General features: G+C 34.7%; 1 protein-coding gene across 8 annotated transcripts in view; it reads left to right on the forward strand.

The window, feature by feature from the left end:
• ST7L (suppression of tumorigenicity 7 like) overlaps positions 1-24,905 on the forward strand; it is a 92,204-nt gene that overhangs the window by 52,037 nt on the left and 15,262 nt on the right. For 6 of the 8 annotated variants that reach the window (XM_043460319.1, XM_043460313.1, XM_043460315.1 and 3 more), the window contains 3 exons: positions 8,153-8,303; positions 11,818-11,910; positions 16,945-17,084. In XM_043460319.1, the coding sequence (XP_043316254.1) occupies positions 8,153-8,303; positions 11,818-11,910; positions 16,945-17,084 (384 nt within the window). The other 2 variants (XM_043460316.1, XM_043460317.1) reach the window with 2 other exon arrangements.

Genomic DNA, 24,905 nt, shown 5'->3' on the forward strand with positions numbered 1-24,905 from the left:
TTGTTCATCAAAGTAATGAATTAAAAAAAAAAAAAATTCACACTCTTCAGAAGTTATAAAGTAAAATAATCCCCTGTTTTTCCTCTCCCAGTTCTACTTCTCTTACGTAACCACTGTTTCTGTCTGGTGTATTTGTTGCCAGACATTCTCTGCATTTTTAAAATTAATTTTTTATTGGAGTATAGTTGCTTTACAATGTTGTGTTAGTTTTTACTGAACAGCAAAATGAATCATCTATCTGCATATCCCCTAATTTTTCTTGGACTATTTAAACAGATTCCTCAGTGGTCTCCATACCATCCATCGCTCTCTACTCTGGCTATTGCCAGAGTTATCAATCTAAATAGCAAATCTTACTCTGCCAAAGAGCTCTGCTTGTTCCGTTTTGCCTATAGGATAAGGACCAACCCCTTAGTATTGGGTGTATAGAAGCCCTTCATAGTCTGGGCCCAGTACCTGTCTCCAGTCTCGCTCCTTGCCACTTCTGCTTTGTTGCTTACCTCTAGCACTGCTATTCCCTGAATTAGTTAGGTCTCATTATGACTCCCTACCATTATATATATGCTCAGTCTCTTCTCTGCTTGGCAAGTGTCTACTCATTCTTTGAGATCCTGCTCATCTGATGCCTCCTTTATAGAGATGTCTTTCCCACTTTTTCCAAGCAGAGTTAATGTTCTTTCTTCTATTTGTTTAGTGCCTTAATCATATATATATATGATTAAATATATATATATATATATATATATATATTTGGTTTGTTTATATATCTCTCCCTTAGTTATTTGTGAGCTTTTAAAAAAAGCAGGACTTTTGTCTTAGCATCATTTTATGTCCGATATTCTACTTAGCACATAATGGGCATTCAGTAAATGTTTGGTGAATTTTGTAAATATTTGGTGAATGTTTGTAATTTAGATTTGTACTACTATAAAGACCTATATCTGAGGTAAAGAATATAAAATTTTAGATCCCATCATATTTTTAAGCCATTTAATATTTTGTGAATTTTGCTACATTATGTCACTTTTGGCCTTTTAATGGCAGAAGTACAATTTCAGCATGACCTTATTTCTTAACTTATAAAAGAACTCAACTTTTAATGGAATATTGTACTATATTTTAAAATAATGAGTTAGATCTATATAGAGACAGAAAAAGATACACAAGATATATTGTGAAGTAAAAAGTGAGTTGCATAACAATTTGATACTATATTTAAGAAAAGTAGTGTTTTATGTTATGCTTAAAAAAAAGAAATCCAGACAAATATAAATCAGATTATCTTTATTTTCTTTAATCACCAATCTTGTAATATATTCTTTTCCATGTGACTCTGGAGTGTTTGCATTTTTGTACTGTAAATATGTCCTTTCATAAGCTAAAAAAAAAAAACCAAAACAAACCAAATTACCCCTCAGTTTTTAACTTTTCATATTCTTCATTCTTCAAACAGAAGTAGTCTTGAATTTATTTTCACTTTGTTTTAAGTTTGCCCAGAGAGTTAGAAAATACCTTTAAGTAAAAACTGAAATACAGGTATGAGTTTGAAGACATTTTTGCTATATTTATATATATATATTTATATATATCAGATCCAGTCAGTTAATAATTGTTTTAGGGTGTGCTTTGGGTGGATAGTGTAGTATGCTAGATGCTGAAGTAGAATATAAAGGATATGATTCTATTGTGTAATAACTTACAGCTTTTTCTGGGTAGCAAAAATTCCTGAGTAGCACTTTGTGGAGGACACAAAATAAGTAATAATCCTATAATTGGCTATTTTTTTTATAATTGGCTATTTTAAGTATATTTCCTTTAAGTTGAAAGTTTTTCTTTATATTTTGAGGGTGAAATTTTATTTCAATGTCCTATTGGAAATTAAAAAATAAGAATTGCTTTGCTTTAAAGTCAAATTGTAAAGGACATTTGCTGGTAGGTAAGACATGATAGTAAAAAATAAGGTAGCATAAGGAAACAATTTTTTCATGATTAAATAATAAAGATTTTTAATATAAAATCCTAAAGTATCATTTTCTAATAAAGGTATCATATCTATTTGATTGCTATCTGAATTATCACTTAGAATATTGCTCAGTGAGAAGTATAGCTATATATTAATAATTGCTAAAAGTATTTTTATGTGTATTAAATTGAAACTTTTTATAAGTTTTACTGAATAATTGTTAATATAATTGCTGAGTGGCTTAACAAAGATAGGCGTTAGTCTAAAGCTTTAGAATTCTAAAACTGATTGAAAATAATTGGAAATGTTTTTATCTGTAAAATAAAGCAAAATTCTAATAGAAAAGACTTGGTTTAAGTATTGAACCTCTCTGAAAATAAGATATTCTTTTTATGATGGAGATTACACTATGATTGCCTCATTTTCTTTGCTTCCTACCGAAGAAGCTCTTAGTGCACTTGCAAAGAGCGTAAGGAGTCATGTCAGAGGTCAGGTATTTGAGTCCATTTTCCCACAGCCGCCTGGTGTGAGTGATCTTTTACTGTGTTTTTAAAAAAATGGGCAAGGATTAAAGAGGATTAGAAAGAATATTACCCTCCTGAATATAGGTCCAAGGCACTAAGGGTAGAGAACCCAGCCAGGCAGCAAATGGGCTTTGCTTGACCAGGACACAACCTCTGCTGCATTCCTTTAAGAAACTGAATGGGAAATGTTAAGTCCCCAAACTGGATTAGTAAATAATCTCATAGCTTGTGACATCTGCTAAAATAAATTGATGAGCAGACTGCATTCTTACACTTTGAGGAGAGAGCCAGAGACATCAAGACTAAGAGTAATTATTCTTTTATCTTTTTTGCTTTTTAATTTCAGCTTTATTGGGTTATAGGAATAAAGAGTAATTAAAGATGAGCACTAAGCCCAGTAAGTGTTGGAAAGGCACATTGCATAAACAAAAAAGAAAAATTACTTTATATGTATTAATGCCATGAGTCCATATGTATTGATTAATAATCTAAGTCTATAAATTTGAAAGCACTACAAATTTTTATTTTTATAATTCTTCCTGTTTGTAGTAGTTTTACAAAGTATTTCACAAATTCAATTGTTGAATTTATGCTGTTTATCTCATTAATGAAATGTAAGGATATATCTTTTAAGACACCTTTGGAATGTCTCTCTTTTTATATTTTATAATAGACATTAATGTGGTTTGCACCGCATGACACATAATTCGGTATCAAATTATTGAGACACAAAAAGGTGATTTCAAACTTATTCTAGTAGGGGAGGTGTACTCTGGCCTCAGTCTTTGGAAGAAGAAGCTAGCTATTTTTAAAAGATTTTAAGTTGACTACTTTAATAATAAAGGTGGTGTACAAGTTGGCTTCCCTGGTAGCTCAGTCAGTAAAGAATCTGCCTTCAGTGCAGGAGAGCGGGGTTTGATCCCTTGGATGGGAATATCCACTGGAGAAGGAAATGACAACCCACTCTGGTATTCTTTCTCGGAAAATCCTATGAACAGAGGAGGCTGGAGGGCTGAAGTCCATGGGGTTGCAAGAATTGGACACGACTTAGCAACTAACCCACCACTGTGCATGCGTGCTAAGTTGTTTCAGTCATGTCCAGTTCTTTGCGATCCTATGGGCTGTAGCCCACTAGGCCCCTCTGTCCATGGGATTCTCCAGGCAAGAATACTGGAGTGGGTTGCCATGCCCTTCTCCAGAGGGTCTTCCCGACCCAGGGATTGAACCCGCACTAGTGCCACCTGGGAAGACCCCACCACAAGTAGTTAATTTTGCATCTTTCTTCATCTAATTAGTATATTTGAATAGTGCAATAACTGTGATTATGCTGCTTTTGATATGGATTGTAATATTAAGGGAAACATTTCTTCAAGAGTTTAAGATAGAATTTCATTTCATATGTGAATAAGAATTGATAGGTTATAACTTTAACAGGGAGAAGGAAATGGCAACCCACTCCAGTGTTCTTGCCTGGAGAATCCCAGAGATGGGGGAGCCTGGTGGGCTGCCGTCTATGAGGTCGCACAGAGTCGGACACTGAAGTGACTTAGCAGCAGCAGCAACTTTAACAGGCATGCTCACTTACTTGAATGCATCTTGTACTATTCTCTTTAGTCTCAAGAATTCAAGTTGGCCCTATACAATGAATATGTCTTCCTATTCTTCTCCCCCCCACACTTCTCAATCTGCTATCCACTTTCCACCTTTCCATCACTTTCCGCCACTTCCACAAAGCGAAAGTGAAATTTGCTCAGTTGAGTCCAACTCTTTGCAACCCCATGGACTATACAGTCTATGGAATTCTCCAGGCCAGAATACTGGAGTGGGTAGCCTTTCCCTTCTCCAGGGGATCTTCCCAACCCAGGGATCAAACCCAGGTCTTGCACATTGCAGGCGGATTCTTTACCAGCTGAGCCACCAGGGAAGCCCATCAGTGGTTTAAAACATAATTATTACCTCTTAAACATAGAATTTACCATATGACATAGCAATTCCACTCCTAGTAACCCAAGAGAAATGAAAACCTTTGCTCACATAAAAATCCATACACAATGGTTCAGTTCAGTTCAGTCACTCAGTCATGTCCCACTCTTTGCAACCCCATGAACCGTAGCACGCCAGGCCTCCCTGTCCATCACCAGCTCCCGGAGTTTACCCAAACTCATGTCCATAGAGTTGGTGATGCCATCCAACCATCTCATCCTCTGTCGTCCCCTTCTCCTCCTGCCCTCAATCTTTCCTAGCATCAGAGTCTTTTCAAATGAGTCAGTTCTTCGCATCAGGTGGCCAAAGTATTGGAGTTTTAGCTTCAACATCAGACCTTCCAATGAATATTCAGGACTGATTTCCTTTAGGATGGACTGGTTGGATCTTCTTGCAGTCCAAGGGACTCTCAAGAGTCTTCTGCAACACCACAGTTCAAAAGCATCAATTCTTTGGCACTCAGCTTTCTTTATAGTCAAACTCTCACATCCATACATAACTACTGGAAAAACCATAGCCTTGACTAGATGGACCTTTGTCAGCAAAGTAATGTCTCTGCATTTTAATATGCTGTCTAGGTTGGTCATAACTTTTCTTCCAAGGAGTAAGCGTCTTTTAACTTCTTGGCTGCAGTCACCATCTGCAGTGATTTTGGAGACCAAAAAAATAAAGTCAGCCACTGTTTCCATTGTTTCCCCATCTATTTGTCATGAAATGATGGGACTGGATGCCATGATCTTAGTTTTCTGAATGTTGAGCTTTAAGCCAACTTTTTCACTCTCCTCTTTTACTTTCATCAAGAGGCTCTTTAGTTCTTCACTTTCTGCCATAAGGGTGGTATCATCTGCATATCTGAGGTTATTGATATTTCTCCCAGCAATCTTAATTCCAGCTTGTGCTTCATCCAGCCCAGCATTTCTCATGATGTACTCTGCATATAAATTAAAATATACTACAGTGACAATATATAGCCTTGACGTACTACTTCGACCAGTGTGTTGTCCATGTCCAGTTCTAACTGTTGCTTCCTGACCTGCATACAGGTTTCTCAAGAGGCAGGTCAGGTGGTCTGGTATTCCCATCTCTTTCAGAATTTTCCACAGTTTATTGTGATCCACACAGTCAAAGGCTTTGGCATAGTCAATAATGTTTCAGTTGTTTTTCTGGAACTCTCTTGCTTTTTCGATGTTCCAGCAGATGTTGGCAATTTGATCTCTGGTTCCTCTGCCTTTTCTAAAACCAGCTTGAACATCTGGAAGTTCACGGTTCACGTGTCACTTGAAGCCTGGCATGGAGCATTTTGAGCATTACTTTACTAGTGTGTGAGAGGAGTTCAACTGTGTGGTAGTTTGAGCATTCTTTGGCATTGCCTTTCTTTGGGATTGGAATGAAAAGTGACCTTTTCCAGTCCTGTGGCCACTGCTGAGTTTTCTAAATTTGCTGACATATTGAGTGTAGCACTTTCACAGCATCAATGTTTATTGTAATACTATTCACAATAGCCAGAAGGTGAAGACCAAATATCCATCAAATGATGAATGGACAAATAAATGTGGTCTATCCATATAATGGAATATTATTTATATTATTATTTGTATTTATAATATTGTTTATATTATACAATGGAATATTATTTTGTATAATATTGTTCCACAAAAAGAATGGTGTCCTGATACATGCTACAACATGGATATATGCCAAGTGAATTAAACCAGTCACAAAAGACCATATATTAAATGATTCTGTTTGTATCAAATATCTGGAATGGGCAAATCTATAGAGACAGAAAGTATATTAGTGGTTGCTTAGAGCTGAGGGAGATTGAGAATGGAGAGGGTGATAACTAAAGAGTATGGTGTTTCTTTTTTTTTTTAATTTATTTTATTGAAGTATAGTTAATTTACATTGTTGTGTTAATTTCTACTGTAGAGCAAAGTGATTTCATTATACATATATATACATTCTTCTTATATTCTTTTCCATTATGATTTATCACAGGATATTAAATATATTTCCCTGTGCTAAATGGAACTTTGTTGTTTATCCATTCTCTCCATAATCGTTTGCATTTGCTGATCTCAAACTCTCAATTCATCCCTCTCCCACCTCCCTTCCCCTGGCTTCCATAAGTCTGTTCTCTGTGTCTGTGAGTCTGTTTCTGTTTCATAAAAGTTCATTTGTGTCATATTTTAGACTCCACATACAAGTGATATCATATGATATTTGTCTTTCTAACTTAGTTCATTATGTATGATCATCTCTAGGTCCATCCATGTTGCTACATTATTTCATTCTTTCTTATGGCTGAGTAGTATTCCATTATATATATACATACATATATTTTATATATATACATATATATATATACATACATATATTTTATATATATACATATATATATATACATACATATATTTTATATATATACACAACATCTTTATCCATTCATCTGTCAGTGGACATTTAGATTGGCTATTGTACATATTGCCACAATGAACATTGAGGTCTGTGAATCTTTTCAAATTATAGTTTACTCCAGATATATGCCCAGGAGCAGGGTTGCCGGATCATATAGTAACTCTATTTTTAGTTTCTTGAGGAACCTCCTACTGTTTTCTGTAGTGGCTACACTAATATACATTTGGGTTTCCTTTTGAAATGATGAAAATATTCTGAAATTGTGGTAATGGTTGCACATATCTGTTAATGTACTAAAAAGTATTGAATTGTGTACTTTAAGTGGGTGAACTGTAAAGTATGTAAATTATATCTCAATAAAGCTGTTATTAAAAGCTAAATTAAAAAATAATACCTCCTATCCATATGCCTATATGTATCTGTACCTATAGTAAAGCACATAGTCTGATTATAATTAATTTAAGGAATCTGTCTTTCTTGGGAATTCCCTGGTGGTCCATTGGTTGGGAATCTGTGCTTTCAACTGCCAAGGGGCCAGATTTGATCCCAGGTTGGGGAACAAAGATCCCAGAAGCTGCATAGCACGCACCGCCCCCCCACCCCCGCCCCACCAAAAAAAATCTGTGTTTCTCAATACATTAGGAAGCTCCAGAGAATAGTGTCTTGGCATTCCCTAACAAGCATAGTGCTTTGCCCTGTGTTTAAGAATTGAACTTCTTAACAGTTAAATTCCTTCACTGTAAAAGGGCAACCCACTCCGGTATCTTGCCTGGAGAATTCCATGGACAGAGGAGCCTGGCGGGCCATAGTCCATGGGGTTACAGAGTGTTGGACACAACTGAGTGACTAACACACACACACACAGTAAAAGAGAAATAAAGAAAAAAATGTTGCCACAACATGTTGTTCCAAAATTGTGTTTTATAATTTTTTACATTTATCCTTTTTTGGAAAAATAAATAATTTTCTCACACATTATTTCTTCAGCTTAGTTTCCATTTTGTATTTAAAGTTGCACATAAGTCATTTATTACCTTATTTTTACCTTTAGGCATATTCTGATCTTTGGGATTTGCATATATACAAGCATTTTATACACATTATCAGTAAGACCTTCTTGTCATTTCAACTAGCTTAATGTTTGTTTTTTAAATCTAGTTAACTTTATTAAATTTGAATCTACACTTTTGTGGATGTTTGAATTTAACATAATTTTCTTTTTTTGTGTGTGTGGTGTGTCTATGTGTGTATGTTATTTCTCTAGTATTTACTAGAGATGAAAAGCCTCATTTTACCTCCAGAACACATTCTGAAGCGGGGTGACAGTGAAGCAGTTGCCTACGCGTTCTTTCACCTTCAGCACTGGAAGAGGATAGAAGGCGCTCTTAACCTGCTGCAGTGCACGTGGGAAGGCAGTGAGTGCTCTCTTCCGGATGCAGTGCTAGTCTTCCTGACTATTCATTGCATTCACAGGCAGTCTTTTTTTAATGAGATTGTCTGGGTTTCCTTAAGGATTTATTGTTCAGATTGGTTTGAAAGTGAACTCCATGGTGTTTATTGGTTTATTGGTAGGAGAAGTGTGTAATGTGCTTATATTAAAACCACATTTAGGAAAAGCAGAATGAAAAACTGTTTGGGTATTCTGCTGTATGTTCATGTGAATTAAATATTTATAAGGAAAAAAAATGAAAATTTATATACCTTCATTTATTTTTTAATGTGGCTTGCTATTCTAATATTTTTTAAATTGGACTTCTTTTGGTTTTGTTTTGAGATGTGTACAGTATGAAACTTTTTTTCATTACTGAAATCAACTTAATTCTTTAAAAAATTTTTAAAAAAATATTTATTTTTTTAAAATGTATATGATGACTGTGCCACTTAGTTGTGGCATATAGGATCTAGTTCCCTGACCAGGGATTGAACCCATGCCCCCTGCATTGAGAGCTTTGAGTCTTAGCTACTGAACCAGCAGGGAAATCCCCCCCAAATTTTTTAATTGTGGTAAAATATATATAACATAAAAGCATTTTAAATGTTTTAAAATGCTCAGTTCTGTGAAATACATATACATTGTTGTGCAACCATCACCATCATCCATCCTGAGTGTTTTCATCACCCCAAACTGAAATTCTGTACCAATTGAAATGTAACTCCTCATTCTTTCCTCCTTCCCAGCCCCCTGGTAACCATTCTATTTTTTTGTTGTTGTTGTTGTTGTTTTTTATTTTTTTATTTATTTTTATTTTTTTATTTTTTTTTTTCCAGTGGGTTTTGTCATACATTGATATGAATCAGCCATGGACCATTCTATTTTTTGTCTCTATGAGTTTGACTACTCTAGGTGTCTCATATAAGTGAAATTATACATTTGTGCTTTTATATGTGGCTTATTTCATTTACCATATTGTTGAAGTATGTGTAAGAGTTCTTTTCTTTTTAAGGATGAATAATATTCCATTGTAAGTATATACAAAGTTTTGTTTATCCATTCATCCATCAGTGGACATTTGGGCTGTTTCCACCTTTTGGCTATTGTGGATAATGCTGCTATGAACATGGGTGCATAAATACCTGTTTAAGTTCTTGCTTTCAGTTCTTTTCAGTGTACTCCTAGAAGTGGAACTGCTAGATCATATAATTTTGTGTTTAATTGTTTGAGGAACAACTGTACTATTTTCTATAGCAGCTGAACCATTTTACATTCCACTTGCAATGCACAGGGGTTTCACTTTCTTTATATCCTTGCCAGTACTTGTTATTTTCTGGTTTTTGGTAATAGCACCCTAATGGGTATGAAATAGTACCTCATTTTGATTTGCATGTCCCTAATAATTAATTTTGAACATATTTTTGTGTGTTAATTGGCCATTTGTATATTTCTTTGGAAAATTGAATTATTTTCCACTAACTACCAGGTCTCTCATTTGTAACTTCTTAAAATTAGCTATAGATGAAAATTTAAATTCAGTGCACATTCTAAATAACAACTAAAACTTGTTAACCTCCTCAGTTCTCAAACGTTGCACTGAGGTACTTTTGGACATTTTGGTAAATTCACAAGAGTGCCATGAGATTTTAAATTTTTCGTAGAAACACAGCAATACACCATTCAAACTGTAGCTCTAGATAGTTAAAGATTTCAACAGTATTCTCTGTTTTCTTTTAGTGTTGTCATAGCTTTGCAAAGCTGGATTTTTGTTAGTTGCTATGATTAAAGGAAGTATCACACAAAACTCAGTGTAGAACAGGAAATGAGGATGGTATTATTCAAAGTGATTCTGAGGTTTGAGAAATTGTGTGCTGTCCAACAGGCTCATACATCCCATTAGGGAGAAATGATGGTTATTTAAAAATGAAATAACTTTTTTCCTTTAATTTATGTGTATTTTTTTCAACTTGCTGCTAAGCTGTTAGAACAAAAAGTTTTGAAATTGATCAGAACCACTACTTAGTAAGTGGAATTGTTAAATACTTCTTAAAGCGTTGGGGCATCATAGCAAATTACTGAGACATGAAGGGCACCATGTGTCCTTGAATCAAGAAAATTTGGGAACTTCTGTATAAACTTTTGCTGAGCATTAGGCACTGTGCTTGATACTGACAATATACAGATTAGTGAAAGCTGAGGAGCTTGATGTTTTGGGATACTTAGATTTTCTTTTGTTTTTTTCTCCAATAGTTTGCAAGCTTCTCAAAACTACGTAGTCTATCTTATTCACTTTGTATGTGTCATCAATGCCTAGCCTGCTTGGCACATAGGAAATTCTCCATAAGTATATGATTGATTCAGTGTTTCATGAATAATCATCTTAATGAATGATTTCCTAGTGTCACTGATTTAATTTGCTCTGTGACTTTGGAAAAGTTGCTGTATTTTATTGCAGCAAAACAAAAATCTGTATTTTGACAAAAGTTCCTAGATCCAAGCACTAAAGGAAAAACAAAAACCTTATAATTTTGATAGTTGAATAGATCAATAAAGATTTCTTCTTTAAGAAGTCTGTGGGAATGGATGATAATCTAGATAAAGGATGCATAAACTTTTTCTGTAAAGGACCAGTTGGTAAATATTTAGTCTTTGTGGGCCATAGTCTTTGTCACAATTACCCAACTCTTACAGCATGAAAGCAGCCTTTTATAATATATAAATGAGAAGACATGACTATATTCTAATATAATTTTATTTACAAAAACAGATAGTGGTCCAGGTCTGACCAAAGGTGACCCCATTAGATACTTAATTTAGGTACTTTGGTGACCCCTGATCTAAATTAAGCTCTGCTTACAGAAAACTTAGGTAACAGCTCAAATATGAAGTTAGGATCCATTGAAAACTCTTAGGTTGACAGAAGTTATAACTACAACAGTTGTGTGATTTCCCTAAGAAGTGGAATTCTCATGTGGAGAGTTAAGTATTTTATGTTTGTAATGAGGAGACTAAGGCAAGAAGGACACAGCCAGTCTTATCTTCCAGTACTCCCTTTAGTTTTATTTCAGTTAGAACATTCACTATTCTCTAAATAAATTTTATTCTTCTTATTTGTTCCTCTGCATATTTTGTTTCTTTCATGTAAAATGTGTCTCTAAAAAAGAAAACAAAATGCTATGTGGGGGACTTCCCTGGCGGTCCAGTGTCTAAGACTCCATGCTCCCAATGCCCGGGGCCCAGGTTCCACCTGTAGTCCAGGAACTAGATTCCACATGCCGCTAAAAAAAAAAAGGTCCCCCATGCTGCCTTGAAGATTGAAGATCCCGTATGCTGCAGTTAAGACCGGGCACAACTGAACAAATATTTTTTTAAAATAAATTTTTAAAATGCTGTGAGACATTTTAATAAAAATACATCTCCAAAATAGCTTTGATTGTAGTAGATGATGAAAGTGAGATTGAATTGCATGTCAACAGATGTATATTTTTTTCCCTCAGCTTTTCGAATGATTCCATACCCATTAGAGAAAGGCCATCTATTTTATCCTTATCCCAGCTGCACAGAGACTGCTGATAGAGAGCTATTACCTCGTAAGTAAATATTCACGTTTTTCTAAACTTAAAATTAGTTGTTAGATTATTTTTCATAGTATTCTCCCATTTTAAAAGTGCCTCTGGTTGAAGTTCAGGATACTGTTTAAATACTATTTTAGCCAGTTCTTGGATATAGTTGCATTATTTAGTTCATTTTTTATATTTTTGTGGTTAAAACCTTGTACTTGGTGCAATGAAGGACACACAGATGAAAGTTTTTGTTTTTCTTTTCTTACAAGCAGTCATCTTAAAGAAGAAATAACACCAATCCTTCACAAACTTTTCAGCAAATGAAGAAGGAGCACTCTCCAGCTCATTCTGTGAGACCAACATTATCCTGACAACAGTCAGACAAAACATTACAAGAAAGCTATAGAACAATATCTCTCATGAACATAGATACAAATGTCTTCAACAACATGTTAGCAAACTGAATCCACCAACATGTAAAAAGGATTATGCTCCATGACCAATTGGGATTTACCTCACAAAGCGAGGTTGCTTTAACATCTGAAAGTGTAAAGGACAATAGATGGAGAATAGCATTTGACAAAAATCCTATACCCATTCATGATAAAAATTCTGAACAAACTGGGAATAAAAGGGAACTTCCTCAACCTGATAAAGAGCATCTACAAAAAACCCACAGCTAACATCATACTTAATGCTGAAAGATTGAATGCTTTCCCCCTAAGATCAGGAACAAGACAAGAATGTCTGCACTCTTCTCTTCAGCATTGTACTAAAGGTTCTAGTTAATGCCATCAAGCAAGAAAAAGAAATAAAAAGCATTCATGTTCAAAAGAAAGAAGAAAAACTGTTTTTATTCACAGATGACATAATCTTCATGTCCTAAGAATTCCATAAAAATATTATTAGAACTAATAAACTAGTTCAGCAAGGTTGCAGGATATAATATTGATATATATATATAACTCAGTCATATTTATATACCAGCAATGAATAATCCAAAATGTAAACTAGAAAACAGACCCAATGAGAATAGCATCAAAGAGAACAAACAATTTAGTTCTAAATTAAAAGAAGTATGAGATTTTTAAAATCCACTAAATACTGTGTAGAAGAATTAAAGAAAGTCTAAATAAATAAAGAGATAGTTCATGTTTATGGATTGGAAGCCCCAATATTATTTTTATGACAATTCTCTTCTAATTGATCTATTAATTCAATACAATTCTTGCAAATTGATAAGCTGATCCCAAAATGTACATGGCATGTTAAAGGACCCAGAATAGTCAAAATAATCTTTATAAAGTAGAGTGAAATTGGAGGGACTGTACTTCCCAATTAAAAAAAAAACAAAAAACAGTCCAAGAGTCAAGAGGAGAACCAGAAACACACAGGGTTATGACGGCTGAAAGTGGTTTGTCTAGTTCCTGCTTTTAGGAAGCTAAACTTTTGAAAGAATAGTCTGTGCTTTTTGTCTCAGCTGCCTTATCATCCACTCACTTTTTTTCTCTATGAGCTGGTAAATTTCTGTCTAATTATCCTTTTTATGACTTAACTGATACATAAGGATGCTGACAGTTATAAACACTAGTTTCCTCTTATAAATCTATACCACAGTTTTTACAGTTCTGGGTCCATTAGAACTAAAGTCTAGGAAGGAAAGTTGCAGTTTTACAGCCATCAGACTTAAGAACTGAAAAGTTCAAACAGATAGATAAAAACTTAGGAGAGCTTATGGAAGTTGAGTATGCTGATATTTTTCTCCCACAATTTTTATTTTTGAGTATGTTGCATATGTGACATGTCAACCATACACATATATCCATGTGTGTTATATGTTTAAATATTTTATTATGTAATCTATTTAACATATACATACATTGCCTTTATATTTTATATCTCTACATACATGGGGTTAAGATATGTTTGTAAGTTATATATAATATGTATATTATTAAATATATGTTTTATAAGTAGTAAATATTGTAAGCCCTCTTTGGGTATAAGAGAGCCACTTCAGGTTAGCTTAAAAATAAAGAGAATTTGTTGGAAGAAGGCTGAGTTATCTCAAAGAACACAAAGGCAACAATTATAATTGCACCTTGGAAGAGACCAGAACGAGAAGGCTATCAGGATTTCCAGGAGTCAGTTTTCTGTGTGTCTCTGTCTCTGACTGCCTTTTTCAGTCTCTCCTATTCTCACTTTTCCTTTTCATTCCCCACCTCCATCTTTTCTTTGTATGAGCTTTCATTTCTGCTTTTCTCAGTGTATCTACGTTATTTTTATCTTTCTCTTTGCAGTTTGGCTCTCTCTTTCTTAGACACTCATGTAGCCAGACTTGATACCCCTGTGCAGCTCTGAATTTACATGTCATCCTCATCATGAGGATAATATAGAATAAAGAGTATCTCAGTCCTGCTTCTAAAACTTCTGGGAGAGTAAATCAGATTTACCCAGGTGTTCATCCCTAATCCAATCTGCTGTGGCCTAGCGACAGGATCAGGTCATGTAAACAAAATTACCAAAATATCTCTTTCCCTCTACACCACAAAACTGACTTAGGGGTCATTATTTTCTAGGAGTGAATGAGATCACTAAGGGAAACTGTATAGAGTGTGAGATGTAAATCAAAGGTGAACCATGATGAAAATTTCCAAGGAATGGGTGGCCGATAAGGAGTCAGAAGATTCAGTGAAGGAATGGTCTGAGACAGGACAAGAACCAGAACTAGGTATCCTAGAAACTAAAAGGAGAAAAAAAATTCCAAGTGAGGAGGAGTATCCAAGGTATTAAGTAAGGTAATTACTGAGAAGAATCCATTGACTTTGGCAATTAGAAGGTCATTAGTGTTAGAAATATTTTCTTTCCTCAGGTGATGATAGTAGGTGTTGTTTTTCTATTTTAATGGGAACAAGGATATTTAAGGCAAAGGAATGAATCTTTAATTGTGGAACATCAATATGCAAGAGTGTATTACATTAGGCTAATACATTTAACCTAAAATAATGCCCCCCAAATCATTACAGAGGTTGCCTGATAATATAAGGCAAGCTTTCATAGTAATGTGAATAAAATCATCACATTATTTTGTATTGTCAGAGCCATAGCCTTTAAGAACAGAGACTTTGTGTTTTGGCAGGACTTTGTTATTTCTAGGGGTCTACTCATTTGCAAATTCTAGGAGCTGTGAGAGGAGGGATATTCTGGGGGGTTTAGTTTGATTATATTGTATATTCTTAGAGTATTTTTTCTGTCTTTATGATAAAATGAACAAATTTTTATTAATGTGGAGCTTTAATACCCAAGAGTACTTAAGGTTTTTTGCTTTCAATTCTCCTTCAACCTTGATATGACTTAAGGCATTCTGGAATTTGCTTATGAACCTCATAAGTTCAGACTTGAACTATTCCCTTAGTTCACATAGCTGTTTAGTTGTCTTTTATGCCTCCTGATAAATTTTTCTCTACAAGCCAGTGATGAAATTTGAACTTTACTTCTAAGGGAGTGTTTCTGTACTAGTCATCCATTATTTTGATGTATTAGCCAAACATTGACTGACAAATGAATCTACAGAAAGCAATCCAAAAAGAAAAAATTGGATCTCTCCTACAGTATAAAAATTTCTTATTTTAGAAAATTATCCTATTAACGCTATACAGTTTTCTACCTCAGAAAGTAGGAATAATACTATCTCCTAGGATTATTGAAAAAAATAATGTAAATAAAAGCACTTTGTAAACCACAAAATGCTATAGTTTAATTAATATTATTAATTTTGCTGTCTTACACAAAAGCAACTATAGTAACATTGGCATATGTAAGTATTTGTTCCCTATCTTTGCAAATACCATGGTTTTTATATTTTGATTTGCTAGAAGAAGTTGTCCTCTCATGGCTGAGGGACAGAGCAAAGGGGACTGATTTTTTTGGGGTGCTGAAAGCACAGTGTTGTTCACAGCTTCTAATGTTTCTAACTTTAAAAAATTTCAGATTTGATGTGCTTTTACTTTAAACATGACACAAGGCTCTGGGAATTTTCTGCATTTTTAATGAGTTTGCTTTTTGGTATGTACTTTCTAAAGATAGTATATAATACATTAAAAATATCCTGTCTATTGAAGGAAACTTAGGTGTAATCTTCTCTGTGAATCATTATGTTTTAAAACATTAAATTTATAGCTGAACTTGATTCAGCACTGAATTAGTCATTCCTTACCTATGCAGGATATTACATCAGGAATTCTTAGGTCTGTGTCCAACCCTGTGAGCAGCCAACTGAAGTCCCAGAATAGCTCTCAGTTTAACAGACATTTATTGAGCACCTACTGTGTACCAATCATTGTAATAAGCTACTGTCATCATTGTTATTCAAGTAGTTTCACATTTCAAATAAGAAAAATACTTGAATACTATTGGTAATTAAATATCTAATCACTAGAAAAATAATACCTGAGTAAATGTGTAAATGTAAAAATAAGACAATAGACTCCATTTATGTTCAGAATCTAGGACTTTGATGTTCTGGTTAGATTTTTACAGTGCTCAATGAAATGCCACATATAGGACACTTATTAAGAAGTGGGTAAAATTATTAACTGTTCTAGGAAATCTCCAACCACATGTCTATTTCTTGATCTCTGTACTCATGTCTGAGCTCCCCAAGATCGAAAAAAACAACACCTTTATAAAGTGCTTACAGTGTTCATCATAACAACTCCATGGCAACTGCTAGAGGGTTTAGCAACTTATTCAAGATCACACAGCTAGTAAGTGACAAAGCTCTTTTTCAAAACCACCTCAGCATGACTACAATTACTGCTCTTTCCCACAGTGCCATCCTTTTCCCAGTTCCCAACAGTCATCTAACTGTGTAGATGTGCTGTTGATGCTATAAATAATTGATAACTTCTTTCTACCTTGCTTGGCCAGAGACTTCGTGTTCTTTTTTTTTTTTTAATTTTTCCTTTTTAGTTTTTAGAAATGGATTTCACTTGAAAATATTAAAACTGGCTTACACTATACTCTGAAATAAAATCTATTTCTATCTTTTCTCTCTTGCAGCGTTTCATCATGTTTCTGTTTACCCAAAGAAGGAGATTCCTTTTTTCATCCATTTCACAGCAGGACTATGTTCTTCTACAGCAATGATAGCTTTCCTTACACACCAGTTTCCTGAGATCATGGGTGTTTTTGCTAAAGCTGTAAGTATGATCTCAAGGACTTGTGTAGAATATTTGTAAAACACACAAGAAACCATCTCTGATCTGTTTGTGCTAAACCAGTTGAGCAGTGGAAGATATTTGTTATAAAGTAAATTACAGGAATTGATTTGTAAGGTTGCTGCCATAAATATGTCAAACATAAGTTTTTGGTGATTTGAGCTATATTTTTGTTGCTTAGAAGTTTTGAAAATACAATGTCATAAATTATAAAGCTGGTCTTTGTAGATCACTTTTGGTGGTAAACACAAGCCTTGTTACTAGTTAAAGAATAATCCAGCCCTTTTAAATGCATTTTCTTTGGCATTTAAAAAAAAATTCCTTGTTTTGTACAAAGGCCTTTTGTTTTTTCCATTTAAATGAAATCATTAATTCTAAGGATTTGCTGAATGTTATATTCAAGAGTGCAGCTAGGATAGGGAATAAGTAGGTAAGATAGGACAGTTGAGACATTTGTCCTGGCTTCAGAATGTGCCCCTTCACTCAGAAGTCCTCATTATTATTATATGTGCATATTCTTATTGATCTTCCCAACCTTGGGTGTAGAACCATCTGCAGACCTTTATTTTCCTTTTTACCCTTTAGTTTTGAACTGCTTCCCCATTTCCTGACCCAGGTCCAGAAAGTACTTGAGGACTGATTTTAAAGAGTATCTTGTGATTATTAATTTTTCTACATAAACCTATTAATTAATGTCACTGACTCAAAGCAAAATTACCAAAGAGAAGTCCCTTTAAGTCTCTGAGCCTAATAAAAAAGACATGCCTTGTACATCTTTGCATTTTTACCAAGTAATGAGTTCAAACCCAGAAAGAAAATGTTAATTCATGATACTCCCAAATAGAAAAGCACTGAGAACCATAGAAGTATTAGCCTTTATTTGGTAATGCAGTTTCTTTATTTTTCTCTCTGTGCCTCCATTATAACTCCCTGTGTCCTCACACTTTCTTTTCCTGCCTTAAGAATAGTTTATTTTGTGCCTTAAAGATTAGCTGGTTTTCTTCTGGCACCAGTAGTGAGAGCACTGGTTTCTCTTTTTCCCTGAAGGTCAACTATTATAATGTGTTAAGTTGCCACTGGCTGTAGGCCTAAGAGTTTGAGACTCCAGTTGATTCTGGGTCCGGCTGCAAGAAGGATGACTTTTTACTGCTGCTCAGGGAGTATAGACATTCGGGTTGGAAACTGACTCTTCTGCTTCCTCTCAGTATAAAAAGAAAGCTTACTAAGATAAAAAAATAATAAAAAAAGAAAGAAAGAAAGCTTACTGATCACACCATAACTCTGTTGCTTGCAGTGGTGCTGATTGGCGAGTGTGTGTCTCAAACTGAAATGACCTCACTGTGTAATCTGGCATGGAAAAAAATGGACTAAACAGAGAATCCCGTCCATTTAACAAGCAGAAAAAAATACACAGCTGTGTATTTGAGATCATAGAAAAGCAGTGGGAGAGATGGTCTCTCAGGGCAGTGGGGAGGAGGTAAAATAGAGAGAGGAGGGAGGTCTAGAATCTAGAGTAGAGAGATAGTAATTGTTAGCAGTGTCCTTCCATGAGGTACTGGCTAAAATTAATGTGGAGTGCACTCACTGTCTGCTGTACCCATGTGTTAGTATATCGTGTCTGCCTTTACCTAAGTGATCTCTGATGCACCAAAAGAGCCTTTAGGATTACATAACACAAGCTCCTAGCAGTGTCTGATAATAAATAATTATCCATTTGAAAGTTGAAGCTTCTTTTTTAGGTCAAAAGTTATTAATTTACTGTGATTCTAGTTGATGAACAATAAACAGACATTTGTTTACTATCTTTTGGTATGTGTTGCTGGTATGTAGTGTTTAAAATGTGCCTGACAGCAAACTTCTACAGCTAGATTTTATCCCTATGGCCTTTACATGTACAGTTTAAATTCCTAAAAGTTAAGTATTTACTGAAAGTACCTGCAAATCAATATTCGGTATGCAGCAGTTCCAAGGGCTGTTTCCATTTAAGAATTAATGGGAAATGAAAGCAATATAGGCAGACTCCAGTTTATAAACTCAATAAGCAACTACCCTACTAGACAGACAGCAAGAGAACTAGAGGTTCACATTCTTTTTACCACTTAATATTGTGCCCCAGGAGCATTACCATCACCCAGGACATTGTTAGAAGCAAGATCCCCAGAGGATTCTATATACATTTAAAGCTTAAGAAGCCCTTGCTCTACTCTATCCCCAATAGAGGAATTTATAACTCCTGGATGGTGCCACCTTATCAAGGTGGAGAAGGGACAGATTGTAGAGTCGTTATGAGCAGAGGCTCTGGAGCCAGACTCTTTTGCTTTGGATTTCAGCTGTGACACTTATTGGCTGTGCAACCTTGGGTAAGTTGCTTAACCTTCCCCACCCCCCAGTTGTAAAATGAGAATAGTACTACCTCTTGGATTTTTGTGAGGGCTAAATGAGTTTAAAATTTATCAAGAGTTTAGAACTGTGTCTGCCCACAGTAAAAAGTAGGTGTTAGCTGTTGTTGTCATCATTGTCATCATCATCACCAAAGTGCAGCTGTAGTGAGAAACCCTACCCTCTTCATGTTTGGAAGAGCTATGTCCTACTAGTAAACCAAAAATGCATTTTTCCATAAAAATAGTAGTAGAAATGGCTGTTAAGTATCATTTAAACAATACCTGTAGTACTACTGGTCGATTATGTGCACCAGAAAGTGAAGAAATGTTTCAAATTCTAGGCACTAGCAAACTGCCTTATAGAGCAGAACCCATTGGTAAGTTGCGTTAAACTGCATGTGTTAAAAATTTTTAGTTAAGTCAGATATTTGATAGCCAAGTACAATTAAATGTAGAAATCAATGAAGAATCTTTGAAACATATTTATTCTAATATTAAGTAAGGCAAAGAGGTTTAAGAAAATTTCCTAGTTCCTTCCATTGTTGCCATTGTCTCTTCATCTGATAACTTCTTGTATTATTTCACATGCTAGAGGAAATTCAGTCTGAATTTGTTAAAATGCACTTGTTACAAAGATTGCTTTTTTGTGAAGCAAGGCGCTAGGGATTAGTAATTTGTAGTAATCCTCACTGGACATCAGATTTACATAAATGGAAGGGAACGAACTAGAATGGCTAGTGTTTTAGTGCCCCTTCTTTTGCATGATATAAAGCTATGGAAAAAGATTTCATCTTCAGCACATTAGGACTTTTTCTCCTGATTTTCCTCCTGGCTGAGATGAAAACTTAGCCCACAGTAGACATAGAGCAATGGGAAAAAAATTGCATAAATCCCTGGAGATGTGGAATGTGCTGATATCAGAGCTGATAGTCTCTTAAGGCCAGAATTCCTGAAAAAGGAAAAATTGCTTTTAAGTGGTAGGTCATTTTCTCACCTGCTTTGAAGCCTGCTGGGTTAAATATGAGAGTTCAAAGTAAGGGTAGCCAGCAAACCAATGAACTGGAATCTGATTCTGCTTATCTGAAAGGCGCTTCTTTATTTAAGAGCAGCACTGCCCTCTCCTTACAGAACCAATCTTCATCTACTCTGACTCCTTTCATTCCTCTCTTGCAAGAAAAGCTTTCTTCTTAGTAAGCCTTGGGAGGGCGTTATTACAACAGTGAAAAGACTGAAGGTGGTGTTTGGAAATTTCATTAACTTACAGATAAATTCAGGCTTGTGGCATGTGACTTTAGTGCTTTTGTGTTTGAATATAAAAATCCCTAGTTGGGTTTTAACTTAACGGGGCAGCATTTGCAATGTTGGCAGATAAGATATTATGGGTAAAGACAGAAATTAAAAAGACTTCCAGATAAATTATTTGTTTCACTAAGGCAAAACTTGGTTAAAATTTGTTTCACTGAACACATATTGTAGCTGTGCTAGGGTGGGAATGGGCCCCGTTTCCACATATTTCTACTAATCTTTATGTGGGAAAATGTGGTTGGACATGCCAGTGATGAATTTCTGAGCAACTCATAATTGGCTGGCTTCACTGTAACTAGGGCCTAACAATCTGCTTGATTAATTCTTTAAGGACTACATTAGCCAAGTTGCATGATTTCCAAAGATATAGAAGGTCAGATGTTACACTAACAAAAGACCTCTCTACAGAATGTCTCACTGGGATTTCTTCAGTCCCTTCCCCAAAATAATTAACATTTCTCTCCCTAAAGTACATTTTAAAAAGTAATAAGCAGATATAAATGCCAAGTGTCTTTTGCTGAATAGTAATGAGAACTTTTGAGAAGGTTTGTCCATTATTATAATTTTTTCCAGGACAAAGATTTCTTTATAACCAGGGGAGTTGATAGACAATTATAACCATGTATTGATATACATCAGTTTAAAGGTTCCTAATTTTCTGTTGTCATAACCAGTGACATGAAATCTGTCTACAGGTGAAAGGTTTTTTATATTCTTCATCTGACTTTACTAAAACCCTAAGAGAGTTGCATCCTAAATACCTAGGGCCCCATTCAGAAATTAAACTGAAATTAAAATGTTTCTTCACTTTGAAAATGAATTATTTTCAAGAGCTAATACAGTTTTAAAAACATTTTGAATTGTAACTAAGCATAAATTCTGGGAAAATACTCTTCTATAACATGCTGTTTCCATAGTAATATATCTGAGGTATTTCCCAGAGAATATCCTGATAATAAAATAAATCTATTGTAATAGGTCAAAAATTTTAAATGTTTACACTTTTGTTCCACTGTTGGTACCACTAAAGTCTTTATTTGGGCAGTCTGGCATATTCCAATTTTGATTTTCTTAATTAACTGGGATATTTGTAGCAAGAGAAAAGTTGTTCTCCTCTTTTTATAAGGGTAATTTCTCATACTTCATCCTCATTGTTCTTCAAAAAGAACCATAATGAGAAATTTATGGAATTGCTAATGTTCTTCTTCATCCAAATTTTCTGAGTACTGAACTCTTGAAAGACAAAAGAGAAAGAATAAAAGTTAGGGCAATATACTTTTTAATGCATGTCTATATCCTTTCCCCAGGATTTAATTCAGTTTTGAAGTTTGTGGAAAGCACCCTCTTTCCCTAATAACACGTGCTTAACAAGTATGAAATTCATAAAAGCTCTCCCTGAATTCATTTGGCAGAATATTTAATCATCTTCGCCCCCCTCAAAGTGAAAGCCTCCGTGCCAAAGTATAAGTTACTCTATCACTAACTGCTGTGAATATATTTATTGTTATTCATTAGCACTTGAGGCAAATGGACTGCATAGCAGGTAGAAGAGTTGTGCCCAGATATTGATGTAAATCACTCATTCCAAATTTGTAACACTAGTGGTATTAGAATTCACATTAGGAAACCTGCTGATTTTTGTTTTAGAAAAGATTTTTGCAGACCCAGCATAGTCCTCTAAATGGAAAGAATTAATGAGGTACAGAGGAAAATTAAAATCTTGAGGAATAGTTATTTTAGCTTTTTTCTTGAGTGGAATTTTGCTCCTTCCCCCACCAATCAAATTTTTAATGCTCAAAAGAACTAAATTAGTACAACTAATTAATGTATTATAATTCTATACCAGGAGTAATGTGGACTTCATTAGTTTTCTTTTTTAAAAGTTTATACTTAAACTCTCATTAGTTCTTACCAGAGGCATTGGAGGACAGATTGTGGTCTTCCAATGTAATAGATGAGGAAGTTTGAGCCAATCAAGTTAAGAGTTCCTTGAAATCACACAACAGATAGTCCTTTAGTCACATATATATTTGGTTTCAAAAATACGTCACCTCTCAAGTTATACCAAAACAAGTACAGAAGGATAAATTTCAAACCAAATATAGTAACCCTGAAGGAATCATAGACTGACGGAGTGATGACAGTACAGTGGTCCTACTAGTGTCTTCCTATAGGAGATGGATTGGAGAAGAAGTTTAAACAAAGAGGCCGGTATGGGTTGTCAGAAAGTAGAAAGGGCCCTTAGGTTGCAGAAGTGCTTACTGAAAAGATCTAAGTAGACAAATAAACTACCTGGAAATGTTCTTCATTGTATAAGCCTATTTGATGAAGTCTGATGTTTTAAAATAAAGAATGCCCATTTGCTTTTTTGTCTTTAAACTGGTTCACTTTAATTTCATTCCTATTCTGGTTAGTAAATTACTTAAAGTACACTGATCATTTATATCACATACTCATACAACTGTGTAAAGAACTTCAGCCTTTCTAATTGTCTAAAATATGCAGTAATACTGAAGAAACAGTAGGCACTCATTTGTAGTGATTCAGAGGGAATTTAATTAACTCTTTGAAACAGTAAAAAAAAGAAAAAAAAGCTTAATATAAACTAAAAGCTGTATCTTACGTTCCAGCATCACTCTGCTTTCAAAATCAAAGGTGAAGTTTGTCAAGGATTGTGAGGGGAAGTTTAACTGAACAGAATAAATTTTGGTCTAAAATAACATAACTCATGGGGCTTTTTTGTTTTGTTTTTCTAAAGTGGGATTTTTAGGTAACAGATATATTTCTAGCAGTTGTAACAATACATTGGAAACTTCAATGTGTTCCTTAATGCTGACAAGGCCTCAGTGAAAGATTTGCTATTAATGGTATTCTATCTGAATTTGAGGAAAAAATAATCTCTCTTAGTTATCTAATTAATATTAAGATTGCCTTATGTCTGTCTAGACTGCCAGCTTCAAGAAAAGAAATTATTTGGGCTTCAGGTGATGTTCAACAAAACTAAGAGAACTGATATTCAGAGAATTCAGACCACATAATCACCCTTTAACCTCATCCTGTAATTTCTAGCATTCTGGAAATGAAATGTATATGTACTATTCAAAGTGTAGAAAAGGGCTATATTCCTATTGAGCACTCTTGCATATTATAAATAGGATATGCAGAGAAAGAAGCAGTTTGGGGAAGAATTTAAGAAGGGAACATACTCTCATAGTCTTTGTTAGGCACTTGCCAGCTCTTGTTTTCATCTTTTCGCATGCTGAAGTCCCTACTTCTTTCTGATGCCAGAGTTCAAGCTTTTACTCCCAGGTAGTAGCAGCAGCTTTACTATTAAAATTTTAATCCCTCAGTGTTGTTAAACTTCTATCTAGAGTATACCCACAACTATTCTTGGCAGGCAAATACACTGCTGCTTTTCCTTCAGTCACAGTGAGATAGAAGAATGTTCTCTGGCTGGGGTGTGGATGAAGGCACTTTACTAATCTTATACATAATTCATCCTTGGTTGCTGGGGTATTCAAAGTTGAAACTTTACCCTCTGATAAAATTCAGATGGATTTTTTATTTACTTGACTCTGATCCCTTTGGGATTTAGCCCTTATTGGGAGCCCAGGAATTCTAATTCAACAAAGCTCTAGCTGTGTAGATTTTTCTTATTAATTTACTCTTGGTGTATTTTAGCTTTGTAATACTGACTCTTAAAAAAAACAAAAAACAGCACTAGAACATGCAGTTCAGACTCCTGGATACCCTGAAAAGATTCTTCTTTCAGTATTGGCTTATTGGATGAAAAGATTCCAGTAGGGCTTATCTTAATTTGTTTTCAAAGTTTAGTTTTTAAAGAGTCTCAGCATTTAAAAATATGTTAACTATTGCTCTTTAACATGCTATAATATGGTGCTGATTATCCTGTAACATACCATAAGTTTTTAATGTTGAATTCATTGTATTAAGATGTTACTAATGATAAATTGGTTCGTTCATTCATTCAATGAGCAGATATTTATTGGGCACCTTTATGAAATATAAAATGCAACCCACGTTCACAAGTAACTCATAGTCTAGTGGTAGGGGTTAGAGGTGGGCAAGAGATGTATAAGACAAAGGCTGCTCCTGC

The sequence above is a fragment of the Cervus canadensis genome, chromosome 2 (assembly GCF_019320065.1).
Source record: "Cervus canadensis isolate Bull #8, Minnesota chromosome 2, ASM1932006v1, whole genome shotgun sequence".
In the NCBI taxonomy this organism is placed as follows: domain Eukaryota; kingdom Metazoa; phylum Chordata; class Mammalia; order Artiodactyla; family Cervidae; genus Cervus; species Cervus canadensis.